We start from the raw sequence: 25,753 nt of genomic DNA on the forward strand, positions 1-25,753 counted from the left end.
ATTCTTTGTGTGTTATTAGTTTAAGCGGACTGTGATTGTCTATTGTTGTGACTTAGATGAAGATCAGATCACATTTTATGACCAATTTGTGCAGAAATCCTTATCATTCCAAAGGGTTCACATACCTTTTCTTGCAACTGTATATATGTATGTATATATATATATATATATATATATATATATATATATATATATGCCACGATATGGATTTTGTGCATATCGCCGGTGTAATGCTGGGGCTCCGATCGGTTACCATGGCAGCAGGACGCTACTGAAGTCCTGGCTGCCATGATATGTCAGTGAGCAGCATTATACTCACGTGCGCCGTGGTCGCCGGGCGTTCCTTCTTCTGTCTGAGCTAATGCTTATAGCTCACGTGCGCCGTGGCCGCTCCTTCTCATAGGTCTGTGCGGCGCATTGCTAATGCTATAAGCATTAGCAATGCGCCGCACAGACAGGAGCGCCCGGCGGCCACGGCGCACGTGAGTATAATGCTGCTCACTGACATATCATGGCAGCCAGGACTTCAGTAGCTTCCTGCTGCCATGGAAACCAATCGGAGCTGCTGCTGCCACCAATGCTGTGGGGGGGGGGGGGGGCCCTGCCACCAATGATCAATACTGGGGAGGGAGGGGGGGGCGCACTGCCCACTGCCACCAATGATGGGGGGGGGGGACCCTGTGGCCACTGCCACCAATGATTAATACTGGGGAGGGAGGGGGGGTGGGTTTCAGTTAACAAAGGGGGCTGATAAGAGTGAGAGGCTGGGGGGCTGATCAGAAGCTGAGGGGTGGATCAGAGGCTGGCTGCCATGGTCAGCTCCCTGCTGTTGTGTGCACAAAGCACAGGGCAGCAGGGAGAGTGTAAAGTCCTATTCACCCTAATAGAGCTCTAATAGGATGAATATGACAAGGGTTCTAGCCCTTAAGGGGGCTAATAGTTATTAAATAAAAAGTAGACAAAAAAAAAGTTTAAACCCACCCAAATATAGAAAACAATATATCGCGATATATATCGCACATGCTTAAGATTATATCGCAATATAGATTTTAGGCCATATCGCCCTCCCCTATATATATATATATATATATATATATATAGGAAATTATAATTATGTTGTGGATTTACATGGATATGTAGTCTTGTTTATTAGTTCTCTTGTTTAAAAGCCTTTTTGAAGCAAGTCAACCTTGTTCTTGTTTGTTTATGTGGAACCTTATTAAATGTTTGGCATCTACTTCTGAGTCCTAGGTTATTAACTGGAGAAGTAAGAGGGAGGGGGCCTTTTATGGGCTGATCTCACAGTTGTTTCCTGTCCCCTGAGAAGGCGGGATATCCTCCAGGTGGTGCTGTTGTGGAGGCTAAAGGAAAAATACAATTACCGGTAAGAGTCATTTTCATCTTTCTACACTATGCATCCTCAGCTAGGATAGGTCCATCATGGGAAAGAAGCAGATTTTGCATCTTTTTTTTTTTTGCCAAGATATTTAATTTCATTGACCTTATAAAAACAAAACAAGGAACGTGGCCCTAGGGCCCATGCAGGACGGGGTGTAACAGATAAGAAGGGAGGCACATGTCTCATTCATTATGGACTCCCAGGAGGGGTTTCAAACACACTGGTATCATTAACCCGTAGTGTTTTTGGCTTAAAGGATTGTTAAGAGCGAGTCACCGTCCTATCTTCCATGACGAGAAGCGAAGGTAACTTGAAAGAATCTGAATGACTTGTCTGTCTCAGGAGAAGCTGGGTACTGGAAAATATCAGCCACGGCGGTAAGAAGAGGTCCAAGCCTTGCTGGCTTCACTTTAGTTCCTGCAGGTGATCAGGTCCTGTAACCTTGGTTCTCAGGCAAGTTCTAATGAGTCAGGTTTATCCCTTGAGGGTGGCACTAGTTTCATATCACCAGCAGCCTGTAACAGTGTAATGTCTCACAGAATATGACCAGTTACATTCTGTGAGACCCGAAACATTCAATAAGCCTTCAAACCAAAATAATAGTTGAGTCAGGAAACAGACCCTGTGGTTAAGAGACCACCGTCCTCCTAACCCTTTCGAACATGTGATCCCATGGGTGCAGCAGACACCTAGTAAATGCCCCTTGCCTCCTACTATTACAGTTCTTCATGGACAAATGAATCCGGACTGACTCCATGTTGTGTGTTCTCTCGGCCCTCACTTCATGGCTTGGATTCCTGCGGCTCAGAGTCTTCTTCCTGTGGTGTGGAGCAGCAGGGTAGGTCAGAACAGAGCCTGCACCCCGATGCTGGGGCTTACGAGCGGCTTCGGTTCTCCTGGTTTCCAGAGATGATACGACTGTACAACTTTTGTTGTTCCTCTTTGAAAGCATCTTTGACCTTTTCACGTTTCAGCCCTCCATCCCTACAGGGGAAAAAAAAAAAGAAAAGAAAAGAGAATAAGTGGCTTGTTACCAAGGCGATGAGCCCAACAATGTGAAATATTTCCGGCTCACCAGAGCAGATCGACAAGTCCACCCTGCCGAGCGATGGCAGACTTCACCCGGTTTGCAAATTGGACTGCGTCCTCATTTTCCTGTTAGATCAGAAAGACAAAAGTAAGACTGGAGCAGGTGTAAAGTTGTTAAAAAATAATAGTAATCTCTCGTCTTGGAGTTATTAACCGTTTCCTGACATAGCGATTTTCCATTTCTGGCCGTTTCCTTTTTTTACTCACTGACTTTAACATAGCCATAAGAGGGCTTGTTTTTTTGCATGGAGCTGTGTGGGGGGTAGGGGGGATTTTTGTGGCAGCAGAATCTGTAGTTTTTATTGATAACATTTTGGAGTGTGTATGACTTTTTGATAATTTCTCATTTAATTGTTTGGGGGAGGTGAAGTGATGAAAAAAAAAAAACAGCGAATTGGCCATATTGAATTCCCACCGATTTATTTTTCCCACAGTGCTTCTTTAATCATGGGATAACACCTTTAACTGAGCAGCATGTCCACTGGCACTCAGTTCATTGGGTGGATCTGAACACTAGGTGGCACCCTACTATGTAGCGTACATATATTGTGCGGAAATGTTTGCATTGCTTGTATTGAACTAAGGGTACTTTCACACTTGCGGCAGGACAGATCCGACAGGCTGTTCACCATGTCGGATCCGTCCTGCGGCTATTTCGCCGTGCCGCCGCTCCGTCCCCATTGACGGCGGTGCACGGAGAAAGGGCGCCGGACTAAAATTACTGCATGTCAGGCTTTTTAGTCCGGCGGCTTTCTCCGTGCTGCGCCGGAGCTCCGCCCCCGTCCCCATTATAGTCAATGGGGACAGAGCGGCGGTCCGCGGGCACGGCGAAATAGCCGCAGGACGGATCCGACATGGTGAACAGCCTGTCGGATCCGTCCTGCCGCAAGTGTGAAACTAGCCTAAGGGTCACATTTATTAATAGCGGCGTTTTAGACGCCGGTCTTAATAATGCCCTATAGCTGGCGGTGGATCCGCCAAAGTTATGAAGAGGCACCGGCACATCCATCACGCTCCCTAGCTATCTTACATTCAGACCATGAAATAGAAGTAGAAAATGGTAAATGAGAGAGGCCTGTCAGCCCATCCCTTCCCCGCCACAATTTAAGAGTTGGTGTGAGCAGGAATAAAGTCACAAATTGTGACGCAACTAACTGTTGCGTCGCTGTCTGCGCCTGAAATACGCCTAGCGTATTTCTGAATAATAAATGTCCTCCTAAGGGTTTGCTCTGAGCTCACACCGTGTATTTCTGAATAATAAATGTCCTCCTAAGGGTTTGCTCTGAGCTCACACCTCTTTGCCGCTCAGTGTATTCTTGGAGATATAGGAGTTTATCAACAGCTTGGACAGTTTTTTGGCTTTAAAAATGTTCAAAAAATAATTAAAGGTGTGGTCTATCTAATGAGGCATGGCTAAAAACATTTATACAGATTTTAAATACTAAAACCAGAAAATTGCGCCAATTTTAGCAAAGCCAGGTACCTGAAGGATACACAGTTCGTCTTGCAAGCAATGTTGGAAGTCAGTGACTTTTTGACTAATTGTCAGCACATTTCCATGGCCTCCAGTGACCCTCCTGATGTAATACCCGGCACAAGAAGAGATAGGGGCTGACTGCACTGCCAGGAATATTACATCAGACTAGACAAAGTGCAGACCTCTGATGAAAGTCGGACAGTCTGCAATGAACTCTTGCAACAAGTCACTAAGCAGACATTGCAGATGTGCTGATTCTGGCTCCAGAAAAAGGACATATCAGGCCTTCTTCGGTCTGATCATGTACCACAGGGGTTAAGTGGAGTTGATGAAGCTGAACCTTCCGCAGGTTCTCTGTATTGATCCATCCCCAAGTAAACAGACCCATGTCTGGACAGCAGGGGGTAAAGACACAGGGAATTTATGTAACACCATCCTAAAGGTCATGAGCGGTCAGCAGAAATGCGTTTCCAATTAGTTGTTTGAACCAATTGTGAGCTGGGGCGCTGCAGGAGGTGGTCACCAACCGTTGCCTGCAATCTGCCTGGCTCTACATGCACAGATATGAAAGCCTTAGGGATTGCTCTGACAATCTACATAGGAGTTCTAATCGGAAGGAAATACTGTAATTACAGAAAAGTGGCAGTTCAGATACAGTCTGTAGAGAACTTTGTGAGCCGGCGGTTTAAAGCTGTGACTGCGCCAAGAAGGAAGGCTGCAGCGGGTATCCGCGACTAAGAAATAGCTAAGGGACTGTGGCGGTATTTTTAATTGCCAACTTTTAAAGGGGCTGTGGAGTGAGTTAATACATCAGAGCACTGAAACTTTCTATTTTAATGTTTGTGGGTTTTAGTCCTGCAAAGGGACTTGAACCTGAAATGACTAAATCACTGTATTGCATTGCAGTGTGCTGTACCTGCGGCACGATCCTATAACACCCTGTCTCAAGCAGAGAGTAATCAGAGTACTAAGATGGCTGACTGGTGGGCCTTCCCTAGACTCCGAGCTACCATGACAACCCAGGGACTGGGGTTGGGGACATTAAGGGATGACTGGGGGACAGAGAAAGCCCTCTACCTCTGTTTAATTGCTCAGATGGCGGTCACTATTGACTGTGGCACTGCCGTTATCTCTGATCCTTGATGCTGCAGGCAGTGTCACACAGCTGACCACCGGTTTCAGGTTCTGAGCCAGCTCCATACACTCTTTCACACGAGCGGATGCCGTGCGTGTCATCCGCTGCGTGAAAGAGAGCCATGCCCCGCTCCGGACAGCAGAGACACGGAGCGTTAACATGATTGATAATTCTCCGTGCCTCTCTGCGATCTTTTTACGACAAAATCACGGTGAGATAAAGTTGTCACTGTGATTTTGTAATAAAAAGATCACAGAGAGGCACGGAGCATTATCAATCATGTTAACGCTCCGTGTCTCTGCTGTTCGGAGCGGGGCTTGGCTCTCTTTCACGCATCCGCTCGTCTGAAAGAGCCCTTACTCTACATACCGCAGGTTGTAATCGACCCGGTAACCTTCAGACATGTTGAGTTCCATCTGGTTTTTAGCGACATCCATTTGTCATTACCTGACGTGTCATAGGAGGTAGATACCAGACACTGCACACTATGGCCCAGCTTGTCATCATTCGTAGGAGGTAGGTGATCATCCTGTATTTGCTGCTGTTAAAGAAGGCATCGCCAAAGCGAGGATCATACTGCACAGGTAAAGAAGATAACGGTCAGAGGCCTTCCCTAACAAGTCTAAAGCTTTTCCCCAGGAGCCCCTCACTCACCTTAATGGCCACTGGATACACTGTGGCTCCTATTTCAAAGCTTCCCTTTTTGAACATCATGACCGATGTGTTGTTGATGCAGGTACCTGATGGGTGAGAGGTTGTCAGAACAGGCCGAGGAATGTATGATGTCTACACAAACATTTCAATGGAATCAATAAAGTCCCCTTAGTTCACGCTAGACTAAAAGTACTGAAAAAGCACAATTCACATCCCCAAAAAAATTCCAGATCTGTCTATACATAGCACGCCCATACTTTTATAGGGCATATGAGACAACCCTATGTTAATGCGCATAAGCCAACCTCACCCACTTTGATAGTCTGTGGAACCCTTTAAAGAGAAACTCTGCAACGAGGCAGGTTAAGCAATACTAAAAAGGAATACAAATGCTAAAAAAGAGGCACACACAGCTCTAAAGATAGCGTCTTTCAGGTCTTACCTTCAGGAAATATTAGGATGGGCAGCTTACTTTTGCCCTCAACGTGATCCATCAGCCTGGGGGAAAAGAATGGGTTAATTACAACATGGATGCTGAAGAAAGTGATGAATACATACACAATACATAAAAAACTGGATACTGTAACTGAAAATTATCACTGTATATTGCAAAGTAAGGAAACCTTGTCTTCAACCCTATTGGGTTTGCTTAGTAGTCACTTTTGATGGCGAGCCACCATTACATGTCATATTCAGCGTACAGATTGACCTTTACTGACTTAGTATGGCGCCACCTCCTGTTCAATGTGTATCTCAAAGTGTGTCCATCTACTGAGACCGCCCCCCTAACACCCAGGTCTTTGCACAGTGATCTTCTGCCCACTGCTGGGCCGTCTGCTCTGTGTTCACTGCAGAGGAGCTGATAACAATGACTCTCTACCCTGCACAAAACTACTACTTCTAAAGGATCACTAGGCACGGACATGTGGGGAGGACTGAGCACGTGTGACCAGCAGCACTCAGCTCCGTGCACATTGCTGTACGCTTTAAACACTAGGTGGTGCTATACTAGGTAAGAAAATATCAGAACTCTTCAGTGGATCTTTACATAACAGCCTGTAAATGGCAAATATGCTTTGTTTATTACCATCCAATCAGTGAATGTGACATGTAATGGTTGAGCAACCCCTGTAAGTACTACACTAATTTCTTGATACATCTTTATAGTGGTTGGGAAGCCAATTTTCTGATACAGAGCTCCTAATACCCTCTATAGTCAAGTACAGTTCAACTGATGTAAAGCCTGACTGTTTACAGCCACCACTAATGGGAGCTTTTGGTTTTCATGCAGAATTGCTTTTCTTCCTCTTGGTGCAGTACCCTGTAGCAGGAAGACAGATGTGTAATATTTGTCACGTGTCTCTACAGTGCAGAACAGTGACCGTGCTGCAGATTTCACAACCGGCACAATAATTCTATTAGTGTGGATTTTATATGTAACAGCTGGATAACAAAGGCTCACCCGTCTAGGGCAGAGATCTCAGCTTGTCAGTGTTTGATTTCTGCTGTAGTTCCTTTTGCAAAACACATGCCGGATTTACTTGCAGCAAATCCTGAACATGTGACTAATAGAAAGTGTACTTTAAAGTGTATACACAACATAATGATCACAGTTCTGCTCCTGCTGCCGTACCTTTTAGCCACCAGATGGCGATCTTTGACTTCTGAACGTTCAAACCAAACATGAGGACAGGCCTTTACCATCGCTCTTTGTATTATTCCCATTAAGCCCCCATGGACTTGTCCAATCTACAAAATAGAAAATTAAAACGTAACGACCACAGCGAGTGTCACAGCCACTAGATGCAAACCTGACTAAAAACTCACCATAGCATAGTATCCATCACTGGCCAGGATGATGACATCGATCGGAGAGGTGTGATTGGCCACACAAATGCCCCCGTTCCTCGGCCGGTTCTCACTGTGAGGAAGATGAGCGCAGGGTGTGAGCCTCACACATCACAATGCTGCAAATCGGCACAGAACAGAGAGGGTCCCAACTTACCTGCCATGATAGGTTATAATTGCAGTAAGGGCACGCACACAGATCCGATAGCACATGAGGTGCACATGCTTGCTCAGGAACTCCTTCACCCTGAAAAATATATATATATACCGTAATTTTTGCCCCATAAGACGCATTTTCGTCTTATTGGGCGAATACTAATGAGCGTTTCCATTATTGAAGCGCTCATTAGTACCGGAGGACCAGGAAGCGGTGAAGGCTCTGTACTCACCGCTTCCTGGTCCTCGGCTGTCGACTGTGTAGTGGCTGTGCACAGCGTGAGGGCGCTCTGTGACGTCACGCTGTGCGCGCCAGTTCACAGCACAGCCGACAGCAGGAGGAAGCAGATCGCGGGCGGTGAGGAGCAGCGGCGTCCAGGAGCAGGAGAGGTAAGTGTTTTTTTATTTTATAAAACATGAGGCTGCTTTGGACTGAGGCAATGGGGGTAATGAGAGGCATAATGGGGGTAATGAGAGGCATAATGGGGCTAATAAGAGGCATAAGGACTGATATGGGGACTGATCAGAGGCATGGAGGCTGATGAAAGGCATGGGGTTCTTATCTGAGGTCTGATTGGGGCTGTCAGTTTAGGTCTGATTAACATTGGGGTCTGATTGGTGGTCTGACCTGAGGTGTAATAAAAAATATTTTTTTTCTTATTATCCTCCTCTAAAACCTAGGTGCGTCTTATGGGCCGGTGCGTCTTATAGGGCGAAAAATATGGTATATACAATCAATATTCCAAAAATATATACTATATTAAATGGAAACAACTGCTCACAAAAGGAAGGCCAAAGCATCAGATGTGTCCAGCATGAGAAGGGTTAAACTAGATTAGGCAGTGAGTCCATGCCCCAATTTTCCAATATACTTTCTGATACCATGAAGTCCTTGACCGCTCCCCAGCAGGTGGCAGGCCAACATAAGAAATTAGCAATTCTGAACAATTAATGGATGTAAAAGAATCCATGATTGTTCAGAACTTTAAAAAAATTTGATTTTGTAGGCTCAAATACGAGCTTCTAAATCATTAAAAAAAAGAAATAAAAATATATTAAAAAAAGAAAGAAAATACTAAAGTTTAAATCAATTAATTTGCACTGTAAAAAACTATTTCCCGAACTCTGGTTCGGTTCCAAGGTTTTTTACAGTACAAATTAATTTATGAAGTTATTGCGCAAAGTCTCGCCAGACTTCGCGAAGCAATAACTTCGCCTCATCTGAGCCAATACATTCTAATACTGTACGGAGCTCCTGCTCTAAATCATGGGTATCACCACAACCGAAAACACTTATACTATTTTTTGATTCCCAATACGGCGAATGGCATAACAGAAAAAAGGGTCAAAAGGGCCAATTTGCCATTTTTGCATTGCTTCCCTTACCCAAAAGTCTCACACACTCCAAAACAGTTTCAAAAAAAACGACAAATTGTCCCGCAAAAAATGAGCCCTTACACAGCTCAGTAGATATAACGATAAAAAAAGTTATAGGGGTCAGAATATGGTGATGTAAAAAACAAACATTTTTTTCTCAAAGTTTACGTTTATTTTTACACTATTTAGATGTATAAGCCTAAAAAAAGTGTTATTGTTGTAATCGTACTGACCCAGAGAATGAAGGGCATGGGTCAGTTGTGCCACAAACAGAACGCCGTGTTAATAAAACCTCTAAGGCCTCTTTCACACGACCGTTTTTTTTTTTTTGCGTTTACGGGCCGTTTTTTACGTTCCGTATATGGAACCATTCATTTCAATGGTTCCGCCCAAAAAACAGAATGTACTCCGTATGCATTCCGTTTCTGTATTTCCGTTCCGTTGAAAGATAGAACATGTCCTATTATTGCCCGCAAATCACGTTCCATGGCTCCATTCAAGTCAAAGGGGCAGCAAAAAAAAAAAAACACATACGGAAATGCATCCGTATGTCTCCCGTATCCGTATCCGTTTTTGCAGAACCATCTATTGAAAATTTTATGTCCAGCCCAATTTTTTCTAAGTAATTACTGTATACTGTATATATCATACGGAAAAAGGGAACAGAAACGGAAACACAACAGAAGCAAAAAAGGGAACAACGGATCAGTGAAAAACGGACCGCAAAACACTGAAAAAGCCATACGGTCGTGTGAAAGAGGCCTAAAACTGCAGAGGAATTCCACACCTATTTGGAATTTTTCCCCGCTTCCCACTACATTGTATGCCATATTAAATGGTGGCATTAGAAAGTACAACTTGTCCCGCAAAAAATAAGCTCTTCATACAGCTATGTAACAGAAAAATAAAAAAGTTACAGCTCAAGGAAGATAGGGAAGTAAAATGAAAACGCAAAAATGAAAAACAAAACAAAAAAAAAACTCTGGTATTCTAAGGGTGAAAGGGGTTGTCTCATCACAGACGACACCTTTCAAACTGCAGCCCTCAAGGGAGGTCAGTTGTTTGCTGGGAGCGGGACCCAGGGCAAATGGCCAGCTGGATCCTTCCCCTGCAGCACTACATGGCAGCCATGCAGACGAACAGCTGTCCTTGTAATACAGCTCAAGTCTGCCAGAATGTCTTCACTCATGAGAGGATCAGCTCCCTCTCATAAAGGCGTTTTCCAGCATTTACATATCAATGGTCGATCCTCAAGATAGGTCATCAAGATCAGATTGGAAGGGCTCCGACTGCCGGGACCCTGTCCGATCAGCTGTTAGAAGAGGCCACGGCGCTCCATAAGGACTTAGGCTACTTTCACAGTCGCGTTTGGTGCGGATCCGTCTTGTATCTGCACAGACGGATCCGCACCGATAATGCAAACGCTTGTATCCGTTCATAGAGGATCTGTTTGCATTTTTCATAAAATAAAAAAAGTCTAAGTCAAAACAGATTCGTCCTGACTTACATTGAAAGTCAATGGAGGACGGATCCGTTTTCAATTGCACCATATTGTGTCAGTGAAGAACGGATCCGTCCCCATCGACTTACATTGTAAGTCTAGACGGATCTGATTGGCTGTGCATAGTCAGACGGTCACCAAAACGCTGCAAGCTGCGTTTTAGTGACCATCTAAAAAACGTACAAGAGGCCAAACGCAGACAAACTGATGCATTCTGAACGGATCCTTATCCATTCAGAATGCATTGGGGCTGAACTGATCCGTTTTGGGACGCTTGTGAGAGCCATGAAACGGATCTCAGAGGCGGACCCAGAAACGGCAGTGTTAGGGTCTATTCACACGTCCGTTGTTTCTTTCCTGATCTGTTCCGTTTTATGCGGAACAGATCTGGACCAGATCTGGACCCATTCATTTTCAATGGGTCCTGAAAAAAAATCAGACAGCACAATGTCCGATTTTTTTCAGGACCCATTGAAAATGAATGGGTCCAGATCTGGTCCAGATCTGTTCCGCAAAAAACGGAACAGATCAGGAAAGAAACAACGGACGTGTGAATGGACCCTTAAAGTAGCCTTACGCCTCTTTCCTGGGCAGTGATGTCATGTTCATCGGTCACATGGCCTAAGTGCAGCTCATTCAAGCGAATGGGGCTGAGATGCCATACCGCACACAGCTGCTATCCAATGGATGCGAGGACGCCACAGCACTCAGCAGGGTTCTGGTGAGCGCTGTTGCTTCCTCAAACAGCTTTATCAGCAGAGACGCCGAGGGTCCAGCCCCTGCTGATCTCAAATTGATGACCTACCAAAAAAACGGATCCGTCACTAAATACATTGATATATCCTGAACGGATCTCTTTTCATTCAGAATGCATAAGGACTAAACGGAAATGTTTTTTTTTTTTTTTTTTAACGGTATTGCGTAAATAGCGGAAAACAACAACGCAAGTGTGAAAGTACCCTTACTACTACAGGCATTAGTTTGGGCCCATGTAGCTGCCTGCCAGCAGAGGGCGGTACACTGTGGGAGCGTGTAGGGGGAGGCCTGCTATGACTACTAGGAAAGGGCCTACGTGACATGGGGCTGCTGTGCCTACTTGGGGGAAAGGGGGATTTTCTGTAGACTCGAGAATGTAGCGGAGATTGAGGGACGCAGTTTTTACTATAAGAGCAGAAGGGGGGTATAGCAGTATTTAAGGGTACTTTATTCTGACTATTTGGGCATAAAACCTCAAGCGACGTGTACAACCAGGCTCACCCACGCCCGCTTGTGACTTTTTTTTTTTTTTGGTGGTGTGGATCTGGTCGCACAATGCAGGTTCCAGACACCTTCATTGCACAAAACAGCACGGTATCATACTTACTGGCCATTCGGTAAGTATCCTACTAGTGAAGTGCCGACCACCAGAAGGCTGACCCCCGTGAACGCCAGAGCAATCCTGCAATGAGACAGAGGAAACAGTCAGAATTACACCTTACACCGCAGCGTTCCATCGTACCACAGCCATCTCACACACTGACCTGAGTGGCAGCAGGAAGGTGTACCGCACCAGCATGCCGAGCCCCCACAGCACAGTTAAACGCAGGCTAATGTACTGGAAATTGTAGTTGGTTCTGGTCAGCAGGTTCCAAGTCTCCAGCTCCTCCGCAGAGAAGCACTTGGTCACATCATCGTCCACTAAGCTCTCCATGCCCTGCCGACAGAAGTAAAAGATGTCCGACAGCTCGAACTCCGGCTTGTCAACTGACCGGCCATTGCTGCGCAGCTCCCACATACCCTCCTCCAGGGACATGGTGTCTCTGGCGATGATTCCTGCACATAGTGTAAAGGGATAAGAAAATGAGAGCCGGCCACATGCATATATAGACATGTATCTGGGGGTATGAGAGAGGACGTAGTCATCTTGGGGCGGTATAGGGATTGCTCTATATGGCAACATTTATCAGCTGTGGTTTTGGATCACAGCCTTATACTGCTCGGGTCACTGGCTACGACGTCATTCATTTCACTAGTAACCTGAAATAGTGGATAACCGCAGAATACCTCAGTGTTAGGGCCCGTTCACACAACCGGATTTTTCTGTCTGCATCCGTTCTGCAATTTGACGGACCAGATGTGGACCCACTCACTATATTGTGCGTGTGCTGTCCGCATCTGCAAAAATATAGAACATGTCCTAATCTCGTCTGTAATTCTGGACAAGAATAGGCATTTCTATCATGGAGAAGGACGTTCCCTTCCGCAAAATGCGGGAGACACACAGCCGGCATCCGTGATCTGCAAAAACACATCTAATGAGCCCTTACACAGACTTGAACGATACGTCAACATCTGGCAAACAAGCTCTTTACAAATCTAAAATGAAGCAACTTTGCTCCTACAGCTTCACTGCAGAATATGTGTCTCCATGGTAACAGACAACAAACTGCGCAGTCAGATCCTGCAGTCACATTCCCTTCTACCAGTCCTCTACTTCTGGAGTACCTGCCAAACGTACGGCGGCACACAGGAGGGGACGGTGTGAGACGGCGGGATTACATTACACAAAGTGTGCTTGTCATCTGTGACCCTAGAGACGCCGGAAGATATTTGTCATGAAAACCTATTAAAGACTCGCCGCACTTTTTATTTAAGATCTATTGGGGGGGGGGGGGGGGGAGTGTTTATGAAGGTTGTCATCCATATATATATATATATATATATATATAAAGAAGGATGTATATATGTATGTATATAAGTGTGTATGTATGAATATATATTATGAGATAGTGACAGATCTCACAGAGGTGACTGGCAAGGAAGGGGTGGATAGTGTGGTCCACACCCTATTCCACCAGGTGTACAATCAGTCTGGGGATAACAACACAGCCCAGACGGTCAGTCAGAAAAGAGTGAGCTCCTGGAAAGGTGATGTTGCACAGCCTGGGGGCTGGAGGACTTGGGGAGCACAGAGCGACTCCTGGGAATGGGTCGCAGGGTCCTAGTCAGGCGGACTAGAGAGCCCAGTTTCTGCAAAGGACTTTGCCTAGGGGCTGGAGGACTACAAGGTGGGAAAAGCTGCATGTACTTCACCCATGTGAACGAGGCTTAGAGGCGAGTCAGGTTATGTTATGTTTAGTTAGAGCCCATCCGGGCAGGTGTTTATTTTGTATCATTTAAGTTTGTTTTGCTGAGTTGCCAAATAAAGCGATGTTTGGCCCCTAATCCTGCTGTGGATGAAGATCATTGTGGGGGGATAGCTCTTATCCGGGGGTCATTCACAGACCGGAAGGATGGATCTGGCACTAATACATTCCTATGGATCGTCCTTCCGGTCTGTGCAGACCGAATAAAAGGTGAAAAAAATAAATGCCGGATCAGTTTTTCCAGATGAGACTGGAAAGACGGATCCGGCATTTCAATGAAGTTTTCTGACTGATCAGGCATTTTTAAGACTGATCAGCATCCTACGTTTTGCCGAATGCGGCAGGCAGTTCCGGCAACGGAACTGCTTGCCAGATCACTCTGCCGCCAGTGTGAAAGTAGCCTAAATGTGTGTGTATGTATGTAAGCATGTATGTATGTATGTAAGTGTGTATGTATGTATGTAAGTGTGTATGTATGTATGTATGTATGCAAGTGTGTATGTATGTATGCAAGTGGGTATATGTATGTATGTATGTAAGTGTGAATGTATGTGAGTATATATGTATGTATGTAAGTGTGAATGTATGTTCTGCGATTAATCAAAAATGCAACCATCGATTTCAATGAAACTTGGAATACACATCCCTTGCTACCTGGAAATAAATCTTGTGGGGGTCACAGCTCTCTAGGACGTACCGTTCCTGAGATATTCCCCAAAAATGTACTGCATTAGCCAATACAAGCCTTCAAGTCTTTCTCTTCATATCCCAACTGCCATACACTCGGTCACATGTCCCTTATCAGCCAATAGAAGCTCGCAGGCCCTTAGTCTCCACATACACAGTTTTACACCCAGCCATGTTTCTTCACTGCTGTAGGTCAGCTTTAGGCTAGGGCTACAGGACGACAATAAGTGGCACGACACATAGGGCGCAACTACGCTGCTACATGCATCCATCTTGGATGGATTTTTTGCGACTGTCGCGTCGCAGCATGTCACATGTCGCAGTACGACACCATAGCCTATCATTATAAAAATTGTCGCACGACACATGTCGTCATGTAGCCCTACCCTAAAGGGACAGGGCGCTGTGGAATACACTGTTAAGTTGGCAGGGGCCACAATTAAAGGGGTTGTCCGGGTTCAGACCTTATTTTCACCCAGGCATCTCATGCTCCGATGCGCTCCCTTGCCCTGCGCTCAATCTCTCAGTGCAAAGGCTCTTTTGTTTATCATAACAACTTCCGCCCGGCAGTGTTCAGTGACGTCACCGGCTCTGATGGGTGGGCTATAGTGCTGCCCTAGCCGTTTTCCGGGCTAGGGCAGTGCTAAATTCCGCCCATCAGTGGTAGTGACGTCACAGGGCTTCCTGGCAGCCCCATGGAGAGCACCGATACGTCACTGAATCTCCAAAAATGCCTTTGCCCTGCGCAATTTAGCACAGGGCAAAGGAGAGCATCAGAGCCTGAACTGCTCCAATGCTCAAGTCAGGGGGGCTGCCGGGGTCAAAATGGAGGTATGTCCGTTTCAGCTCTGAACCCGGACAACCCCTGTTAAAGGGGCGGGCCCTGTGGAGGTCCCTGTTAAAGGGGCGGGCCCTGTGGAGGTCCCTGTTAAAGGGGCGGGCCCTGTGGAGGTCCCTGTTAAAGGGGCGGGCCCTGTGGAGGTCCCTGTTAAAGGGGCGGGCCCTGTGGAGGTCCCTGTTAAAGGGGCGGGCCCTGTGGAGGTCCCTGTTAAAGGGGCGGGCCCTGTGGAGGTCCCTGTTAAAGAGGATACTGTCGATATCTTTTAACGACACACAGAAACATTAAATGAAATAGATTATATATATCCGTGCGAAGACGGGTCCTTCTGCTAGTAGACTATAAACTTTAGTATCCCTTTAAAAGGCTCCAATGCCCTGTAAAATGGTCACTAGAAAAAAGAATGAGGCCAGTAGATGTCTATGGGTGGCAGAGATGAGCAGATTAATGTGTGGACCTCATCAGTGTCTGTCCAACATAAGATATCATTAGTGTCAGGCCAGTTATGACATTGTGTGGTAAACTTATGACATCATTAGTGTGGGGCCAGCATATGACATCATTAGTGAGTGGTCAGTGTATGACATCATCATAGTGGTGCCAGTGTATGAGATCATGAGCGAGGGGCCAGCATATGATATCAGCGTGGGGCCAGTGTATGACCTGCAGGGGACCTGAAGCAGAAGAGTACAAATGACAGCTAGGAAAAGACATGAGGATCCAGTGTCGCTGGAAAAAGAGGGCATGGAAACGGGCACGATGAGCCAGTAGATGGAAATATAGAGTGGCAGAGGAAAGCTATGCCAGCAATGTGTGAGGCTGCACATACCATTGCTGAGAGGCTTGTACAGCGTGTGACTGTTTTCCTTTACTCCTCTCTCAATCCGCAGAGTTGCCCACTGTAACGAAAAGCAGAAGTGAGACCTACATACAGAATTTATATACATAAGAAAGCAAATAGAAATGCACTGATTAGATTGCTGTCCCGTCCTTGTATTATATCCTAGAGCTGCTGCCACAAGTCTGCAGAGCTGAAATCTGGTGACCCAGAATCTAATGCAAGAAAAAACTGCCCGCCTACATTATAGGAGATCAGCTGAGCTGTTAGGGACGCATCAGGCATGCTGACTGTTTCCAACAGCAACCAGAAAAATCATGTCCTGTGCTGCTCCTATGGTGATGAAATGGGAGTTCTGCAGAAGATGTTCACTTAGACACAAGAAGGACTTTGCCAGTAAACTGTGAATCCTATAGAAGAGACAGAGCTCTCTGGGAGCCCCTTGAATCCTGAGAATGAAGGGGCTACAGCGCTGGTTTCTCACCGTCTCAGTTTTCCCTGCATAGCGCCGCTCCTAGCCAACTGACTGTGCAGGGAACTGCAGTCAGGCCCATTCAGTTGAACAGGTCCGTGCTGCTGTACAGGGGGCTGCAGCACTGACACAGCGCTGCAGCCCCTTCACTCCCAGGATCAGTTGAGGTCCCAGAGGCGAGACTCCCATAGGTCATGAAGTGATGGCATATCCTACCGAGTATGGCTACTTTCACACTAGCGTTAATGTTTTCCGGTATTGAGATCCGTCATTGGGTCTCAATACCGAAAAAAAAAACGCTTACCTTTTGTCTCCATTCATTGTCAATGGGGACAAAACGTAACTGAACTGAACAGAATGCACCAAAATGCATTCTGTTCCGGAGAGCAAAGCGCAGCACGCTGTGGTTTGCTTTCCGTCATGGGACACAGAGCAAGACGGATCCGTCATGGCCCACAATGCAATATGTAGTATTCACCGGTCGGCACTGCGATGGAATAGTGTGGCGGTGCAAGTGTCCGTCGGCTGGCGTCCCAGGAAACAGCAATAGGGTCCATTCACACGTCCACAATTCTGTTCTGCATTTTGCGGAACGGTATTGCGGACCCATTCATTTCTATTGGGCCGCACAATGTGCGGCCCGGATCCGGAAATACGGACCCGCACTTCCGTTCCCGAAAAAAATAGAACATGCACTATTCTTGTCCGCAATTGCGGACACAAATAGGCACATTCTATTAGTGACGGCGATGTGCGGTCCACAAAATGCGGAACGCACATTGCCGGTGTCCGTGTTTTGCGTATATAGAAAGGAACAGCACTCGGCCGTAGTAGCTTTTTGAATGCTGAATTTATTGGTCACATATCATAAGTGACGTGTTTCGGCACTGACACCACAATGCAAGTCAATGGGGACAGATCCATTTTCTCTGCCACAATAGAAAACTGATCCGCCCCCTATTGACTTTCAATGCAGTTTATGACGGATCCATCTTGGTCATGTTAAAGATAATACAACCGGATCCGTTCCTAACGTCATCAGTAATGGAAGCGTTTTTCAAAACACTAGTGTGAAAGTAGCCTTAGTTGTACTTTGTGTTCAATTTTTCTGCAGCACCCCCACAGAGGAAATTTAAGAGGTTGTCTGGCCTGGGATTTGAGAACCCCAATGATCATAACACACCTGTCTGCAGTCCCACACCACTGCACCAGTGCAAGCTGGACCAGAAGTGGCTTTGTCACGTGACTGCTGTGGTCACGTGTGCTAGAAGGGCACTGTTTCCAATCAGAGTTGGCAGAATTACGAATGCAGCTCTGGGTTATTACACAAACTGTAATAGGTAGTAAACGCATTGGGCCAGATTTATCATGACTGACAGCTCACTCCACTTTCACATATGGCTAAAGTCAGTTTTAGCCAAGTCAGATTAATGATCGGCCCTTTAAAACTGTAATAAATGTGGTTTGACGGTAGCAGTTTATCCGTCAGTAAGCGGCTTTACAAAAGTCGCATGTCTTTACAAAAAAGTCGCATAAGATAAGCATGGTCCTCACTGGAGTGAAATTGCGCCATGTTTTGCTACTTTCTAAATAGTCGCAATAGTAAATATGTCTAGAGATTCATTTACATAAGAAAACACACCCACTTTTCACAAATTTTTGCGCAGTTTTAGCGATTGCGCAAACATTTGCGACTTTTTCACTCCATTATTCTGACTTAAAGGGGTTATCCCATCATAATGATCACTGTTAAATCTGTTAATGATTTGACAGTGATCATTTTTATAAATATACTTTATTAACAAATCCCCACCGATTAGGATAAAATTCATCCCCACTTACCTGATTGTTGTGACTCGGTCTCCCCTGGTTACGACCTCCGCTCTTCTCCAAAAGCCGGAAGGTCGCGCTTGCCCAGAAGACTCCTTCTTTTCTCCCGGCCGGTCCGCTCGCTGTTCTGAACGCGCACGCTGCCGCGCATGCGCGACGGTGACTTCTTCCCGGCCAGAATAGTACAGAGCTGCGAACGCGCACGCCGTCTCTGTAGGAATAAGTCACCATTGCGCATGCGCGGCGGCGTGCGCATTCAGTCCAGCGCGCGGCACGGCCGGGAGAAGACTTCAATCAAGATGAAGCCCGTCCCCAGCCAGAATCCAGGAAGTGAACTCGCGGTGGCAGCAGGTAAGTATGAAAACGCTTAGTGGGATAACCCCTTTAAGCTAATGATAAATCTGGCCCATTGTATGTACAAAGCTGCTCCAAAATTTTTTTCCCACATCCTATTAATATGTAATATTTAAGCTCAAGACGCACATCCCTCCTAATTATCACACCCTATACTAGGGGTCTCCTACCTGTTGCAAAACTACAACTCTCACCTGACCAGACAGCCGTTGGCTACTCAAGTCTGCTGGGGGTGGTAGTTTTGTGACAGCTGGAGAGACCACTGCTGTACACATGAAACAATACTACTGCCAGAGAAGACCACTCACCGTGAAAATACGGAGCAAGCTTTTCATATACAGCTGGCGGATGCCAAATGACACCCCAAATATTGCAGGGACGATGATGAAGACCAGCAGGAGGGTGAACCACAGGGTGACGGAGAGGCCCAGGAGGTTACATAGCAAGCTATCAAAGGGGAGCATGGAGCTCATGGTGTGTGATGGGGAGCAGGCGATAAGCACTGGCCGGATAAGATGAGTATGAGCAGGCGGTATCTTCTGCGTTCTTCTACTTCTTGGTATGGAAGAAACCAATGGAGAGATGCTGCAAGAGGTGAGACTCTGCTATGTCTGGATGGCAGTGACAAAAACAGCTTTTTAATGCAATATTCCAACTTTTTCAATGGTGGCAGCTTCCCAGCGTCCTGCCCTGGCGGTGCCCACTCGCAGCTTTCATATGCCGTCTTGCGTCTCTAGCCCCAACCAGGTGACGTAACAGCGATCCTCCATCCGCTCATCTGGGATGACCACTGAACATGTCCGAGTTCAGTCCTGGTAGCTGTGGTACCCACACGCAGAGTCTGCTCTCCAGGCCAGTCTTAAGTGAGCCCGTCCTGGCACAGGCATCTCTTGGTGGTCAGGGTCTGGGTGGGGCGTGGAACTCCTCCTCTCGCTGGGCATACGTCGGCTGTGGCCGTGCCCCTGACCTCCTCCTGGACAGGAATGCAAGTGCCAGCCTGCATGAGACAGACACAGACAGCCGGATAAAGGATGGCAGCCAAGACTCGGGGTCAAAATGAGAGGAAAAAGCAAAGGAACGGAAGGAGAGAGGGGAGGGCAGAGTGGAAAGTGAGGGGAGAGGATGCACCATCACGCTGTCAGGTGCCATCAACACAAGTGTTTGTGGATAAACAGACGGACGTCACATCACAAATGAGACACGGATTGTCACAAGGTAAGATCAGCCTGGCAGCACAACCACAACGTTCACACGGCAGACGTTTCCATGGGAAAAACCAGTGGAAGAAATCCGAGGCCGACCCCGGGAGTTGCTCATGCCGTAAATCCAGAGATATCAATATATATAACAATGGTGTACCCAACAACCGAACACCCCTTCCCACCCGGTGCTGCAGCTCCGTCCTCCCTGACTTCGGCAGTGACATGCCCGTATAGCACAGAGGCCAGAGACTGACTGCAGCGGTCACCTGTGGTATATGGCATGCCATGGCGGCAGGGAGGAAACGAGCGGCGGCGTTGGAACGGAGAGGGTTGTGAAGTGTAACGTTACCTTATTGATCTGGTGGCCACAATACACACACACATGCGTGCGTCTTAAAAATTCCTTTAACCCCATCTGACGGAGGTAATCAACAAATCAGTTATTTTTCCTGCTCCACGCCAAGGGACCGCAGAGAGGCTGCTTATGTACGTACACATGATCTCCCCCTCCCCCAGGCTGTGTACTACCTATATAATATTAACCCTTAGATCAGGCATGCTCAACCTGTGGCCCTCCAGCTGTTGCAAAACTACAACTCCCAGCATGCCTGAACAGCCTACAGCTATCAGCCTACAGCAGGGAATTGTGGGAGTTGTAGTTTTACAACAGCTGGAGGGCCGCAGGTTGAGCATGCCTGCCTTAGATGATGGTCCTAGCCGTACAGGGATACAGCAGCACAGCTCCAGCCAGGGGCCCCACTGTGCATCAAAAACCTGTGAAAGGGGCCACCGCTCTTAATCAAGGTCAGTTGAGGTTCCGAAGGTTGCCCCCCCCGATCATAGAGAATATCCTAGTGATGGGGCATCACTTTATGAGATAAGAGTACCCCTTTAACTCCTTAATAATCAGCCCTGCTAGTTATATAACAACCAGGTCAATATATATATATTTTTTTATCTTTTGCAGTATTATTTGTAGTTTTTACTGGTATATATGTACATAATGCACTGTGCGTTATATGTAATAAGTTATATTCTATGGATCACCATGATTGTGGTGTAACAAAAATGTATATTTGTACATTTTTATGTATTTTCTTTTTTTATTAGGTGGGCCTTTTCACTTAAATGGGGGCAGCGATGCAGTCACGACGTCCACTACAAGGTTGATGGGGCACCGACCTCCGGTGACAGATCCTGAAGATAGGCCGTCAGTCAGTACAGGCTGGACAACCCCTTTAATGCATTGGCGTCCATAGTATTCCAGCATTATAGCCCGTCACTGGCACCCTGACCAGGGATCAGCAACCTCTGGCACCCCAGCTGTGGTGAAACTACGACTCCTAGCATGCCTACTTGCTTGGCTGTTCTTAGAACTGCCATAGAAGAGAATGGAGCATGCTGGGAGTTGTAGTTTCACAACAGCTGGAGTGCTAGAAGTTGCTGATCCCTGTTATAGACTGTCCCCGGTGGCCCTATACAGATGGCAGGACTGAGGTTCCCTTGTCATGCCCCAGTTTCCATGGGAACACATCAAAATGTGGGATGCTGATTGCCAGGTGCTGAGGTCCCCACCTCCGTCAGCAAATTAGATGCTGAGGGATTAAATGGCCGAGTCTCAGTTATCTGTCCCATATCTGACAATTGCAGCATCTGCATATCTCCCATATATATTTATAGCAGATCTGCACTACCTGGTGTAAATATCAAACATATAACCCAAGGAGTTAAAGGGATTCTCTAGTATAGAAAACCATCTGCAAATATGGAGTTTGTATGTTCTCCGGTTTCCTCCCACACTCCAGACATACTGATAGGGAACTTAGATTGTGAGCTCCATGGGGGACAGCGCTGCGGAATATGTCAGTGCTATATAAGTGAGGAAAATCAAATTAAAATAGATAAATGGTCCTATCACTTCAGTGGTAATACACCACTTCCCCTGTGGTGGCGCTGCAGGGAATCTGAGCTACAAGTGGTCAGCGTACTGTAGGAGGACCCCTCTAACCGACTGTCCAAGGCGGACAAGGGGGTGTCTATTACTGATGAACTATCCTCAGGACAGGTCATCACTATCTGATAGTGGGGGTCCGACATCCAGGACCCCCACTGATCAGCTGTTTGAAAAGACCACACCCCCTTACTTGGCCAGTGAAGTCACGTTCATACGGCCCAGTGATGGCTAACCTCCGTCACTCCAGCTGTAGTGAAACTACGACTCCCAACATGCTCCATTGATTTCTATGGAGTCCTGAGAACAGCCAAGCAAGTGTGCATCTTGGGAGTCGTAGTTTTACCACAGCTGGAGTCCCGTAGGTTACAGGCCATGGGCCTGCCCTGCAATACCAAGCACAGCCACTATACAATGGATGGCGCTGTGCTTGGTGAGCTGTGAGAAGGACACGGCCCTGTCAAACAGCCGATTGTTGGGGGTCCCGGGTGTCGGACCCCCACTGATCAGATATTGATGAGGTCATCAATATTCTACCCCCGCTGGTCTTGACACACGGGAAATAGATGGGGACGCCCGCTCCGCTGAGAACGGAGGCAGGGCACTGCTGTGACCACTGACCGGGTGAGCAGGGACGGGACCAGAGAGAGACCAGCGGGGACCCAGGGAGCATCGCTGACTATGGCTCTTTTTATTTCCTCCTGCCCTTTTTAAAGGGGTTCTTCGGGCTGCAGATATTGATGGCCTATCCTCAGGATGAGTGTTCTGACACCCAGCACCCCCCACCGATCAGGAAACTATACAGTGCACGGATTGGGAGCAGACGGGTCACCCATGTCTACAGCCCGGAGAGCCCCTTTAAGGGATGATTGCTTTCGGCTAGGTTCACACCAGTAAACGCCCGCCTGTCATTTCTGTAAAAACAGGATCCTATTTGAAGGGGTGTTCCCATCTCAGGCATACTGCTAGGATATGCCCCCAATGTCTGATAGGTGCGGGTCCCTCCTCTAGGCTTAGAATGGACCCTGCAAAGTCCCGGACGTGCGGCCGCCCTCCATTCATTCCTATGAGAGCGCTGCCTCGGCTATTTCCGTTCGCCCCATAGAAGTGAACAGAATGGTGGCCGCGCTCCCCATCGATTTCAATGGGACTTCTGGAAATAGCCCGAGCGATATGCCCCCCAATGTCTGAGATGGGAGTAACCCTTTAATGTCCTGTGTAAGAGCAGGACCCTGTCCATGGTAACAGGATATGCGTTCCTACCTAACCTACAGCACGCACAGTAGCCCCCCCAGTCCCCGAGGGAAGGGTCCCCTTCAATCATGCCGATCTGAGACGAGCGGCATCAGGTTCGGCACTTAGAATAAGGCCCCCCTAATTTGGAAACGTATACCCTCTCTAGTTTCGACAGCAGTCCCACTGAGAATAATGAGAACAGCAGAGGACACGCATGACCCCCAAATTGTCATGATCCCAGTGGCCAGACCCCCACATACCTGTATAACAGGGACACCTAGTTGCAGGCTACACTAAGGGGGCTGCTCCTATTTAACCCATTAATGACACCCCATCCTTCCCCCTGATCAGATATGTGCCAATCATGTCTGTCATGGGGAAAACCCCCTCACAACCTCCCCCAGAATGAGACGAGGGCTCCCATTGGCTGCCGGGAGCAGTGGTGTGATCCTCCGCCAGCTGGACGGGCACACCTGGCACAGAGCTGACAATGACCAGGCCCGCCGATATTTTACGTCACCCCCTAAACTGAACACATGTGTGACGTCACTCCTCCACACACCCTTCAGATAGACCTATATAAAGGACCGAGCTTTTACGTCACACGATGACAGACCGCCTAACGCAGCAGCCAGACCCCCGCAGCCTCCCAGACCCCCGCCTCCTCCACCCCGCAGCCTCACACACACTATACATACCACACAATGCCCAGACACAACACCGGCTTCTTACCCTCTTGTCTCCGCTCCCGACCTATGCGCGCTCCCTCCGTCCACAGGCTCCACGCTGACGTCACAACGTAACCTGGCCCGGGGGCGCGCACGGTCTGGGAACGAGGAATGACTTGCTACGTTGGCGCCATCTGGCGGACAGATGTGGGTATAGCATCCATCTCAGCAGCATTACCGTAGTAAGAGAATAGCACATACTACTAGTACCAGGTTCATACCAGACTTCATGGTGCGTTATTATTTTTTATTTTATTTTTTAAGAAAAAATACGTTTGCACCATATAAATGTTGAGCTAAATTCGTTAGAGTTGTGGTTAGAGTTAACACCTTTCCAAACAAGAATACCGGCTGAGTTTACACAGGTGGCAAAGTCCTGGGTGCATGACTTAAGGGTATTATTTGACACCAATGTTTTGATAATATGTTGAGTTTTACGCCATTAACCGCTTTTTCATTTTTCCATTTTCATTTTTCACTCTCTGCCTTTCCAGGGACATAACTTTTTTATTTTTCCGTTCACATAACGGTATGAGGGCTTGCTTTTTATGGCTTCAACCATCAACTGTTGCTCCACCTGTAGTATACCACGACCTGATTTTTTACAGGACAAGTTTTGCCTTCTAATGGCACAGCACAGCTTCCAACTGTCCTGAATTTGCCGGGACTGTCCCTGATTTTCAGAGACAGTCCCATGAAATTTGCAATATCCCATGCCGAAAACAGGGGGAAGGTGGCTAACGTAAATCCTGCCTATAAACGGATCTTCCCAGGCGGGGTTGGATTGTATCTTTAAATGTCCTAATTTTTCCAACAGAAACTTTGGTAAGTATGGCACCGTTATTGCATAATGTAATAGGGAAGCTGGAAAATCCAAATGGGGTGGAATTGGGAAAAAAAACACAATTCCGCCAGTTTTATGGTTTTTGTTTTTATGATGTTCCTTTTGTGGTAAAACTGACCTGATATTTTGAGTCTCCGGGTCAGTACGATTACAGCGATGCCACATTTATATAGTTTTTCTTGTGTTTTAATGCTGGAGAAAAATAAACCTTGAAAAAAATTTTTTTTTTCTTTTCATCGCCATATTCTGACCGTTATAACGTATGTAGTGATGTGTACGGAGCTGCGTGAGGACTCATTTTTCACGGGTCGATCTGTACTTTTCATTGATACCATTTTGGAGTGTGTGTGACTCTTTGATCACTTTTTATTTAAAAAAAAATTGTGGAAGATGAAGCGACCAAAAAACAGCGAATCAGCTATTTTGACTTTTGTTTCCGTTTGCCATATGGGATAAATCATTTTATATTTTAATAGTACGGGCGTTTTCTCATGCAGTGATTTTTTTTTGATTTTTTTTTGGGGGGGAAAGGGTGTGAATTTTATATTCATTTATTTCATTTTTTTTATATATATTTTTAAAAACATGTACCGGTATTTATTTATTTTTTTACACTTTTTAATAGTTCTCCTAAGGAACTTGACCAGGCAATGATTGGATCTTCTCTCATAGACCCCAATGCATTAGTATTGGTGTCTATGAAAATTACACAATGTTTTCATGGAGCTCTGCCACAGCCAGGGTCTCCAAAGGAAGCTATCTGCAGCAGCCTCGGATTATTCAGAGAGATTAAGGCTGCTGCACACAAGATCCAGCTTCCCCGATCACCGCTAGGGGGAGCCGTTGCGCACCCGGGAGCATGTCACCTCCCAAATGTGTATGATCAACAGTACTACTGCACTGATCCCCAGGTACCAACAGCCTGAGGAAGTACCTAGTGACATAACACCTCATTGGGGCTACTACTGCCCTCATTCTCTGCACCAGCTCCTCAGGGGGCTTGCTGCATAAA

General features: G+C 46.7%; 1 protein-coding gene across 1 annotated transcript; it reads right to left on the reverse strand.

Annotated features, from left to right (window-relative positions):
- Positions 1-1,465: 1,465 nt before the first annotated feature.
- On the reverse strand, positions 1,466-23,977 carry GPAT4 (glycerol-3-phosphate acyltransferase 4). Its single transcript, XM_044279004.1, has 13 exons — positions 23,902-23,977; positions 19,089-19,777; positions 16,116-16,185; positions 12,157-12,448; positions 12,000-12,074; positions 7,760-7,849; positions 7,582-7,675; positions 7,388-7,503; positions 6,197-6,252; positions 5,755-5,840; positions 5,548-5,676; positions 2,475-2,554; positions 1,466-2,383 (listed from the first exon to the last, which is right to left on the reverse strand). The coding sequence occupies exons 2-13, from the start codon at positions 19,251-19,253 to the stop codon at positions 2,275-2,277; spliced, it is 1,362 nt and encodes a 453-aa protein (XP_044134939.1). The 5' UTR covers positions 19,254-19,777; positions 23,902-23,977; the 3' UTR covers positions 1,466-2,274.
- Positions 23,978-25,753: the final 1,776 nt, after the last annotated feature.

Source organism: Bufo gargarizans, chromosome 2 (genome assembly GCF_014858855.1).
Source record: "Bufo gargarizans isolate SCDJY-AF-19 chromosome 2, ASM1485885v1, whole genome shotgun sequence".
Classification (NCBI taxonomy): domain Eukaryota; kingdom Metazoa; phylum Chordata; class Amphibia; order Anura; family Bufonidae; genus Bufo; species Bufo gargarizans.

Excerpts from the sequence above, each read along its gene's own strand:
- GPAT4 (XM_044279004.1), bottom strand. The coding sequence starts at position 19,253 with ATGAGCTCCATGCTCCCCTTTGATAGCTTGCTATGTAACCTCCTGGGC. Across the intron at positions 12,075-12,156 it reads ACCTTCCTGCTGCCACTCAG|GATTGCTCTGGCGTTCACGG; the intron begins GTCAGTGTGTGA and ends GTCTCATTGCAG. Across the intron at positions 7,676-7,759 it reads ATTATAACCTATCATGGCAG|TGAGAACCGGCCGAGGAACG; the intron begins GTAAGTTGGGAC and ends TCTTCCTCACAG.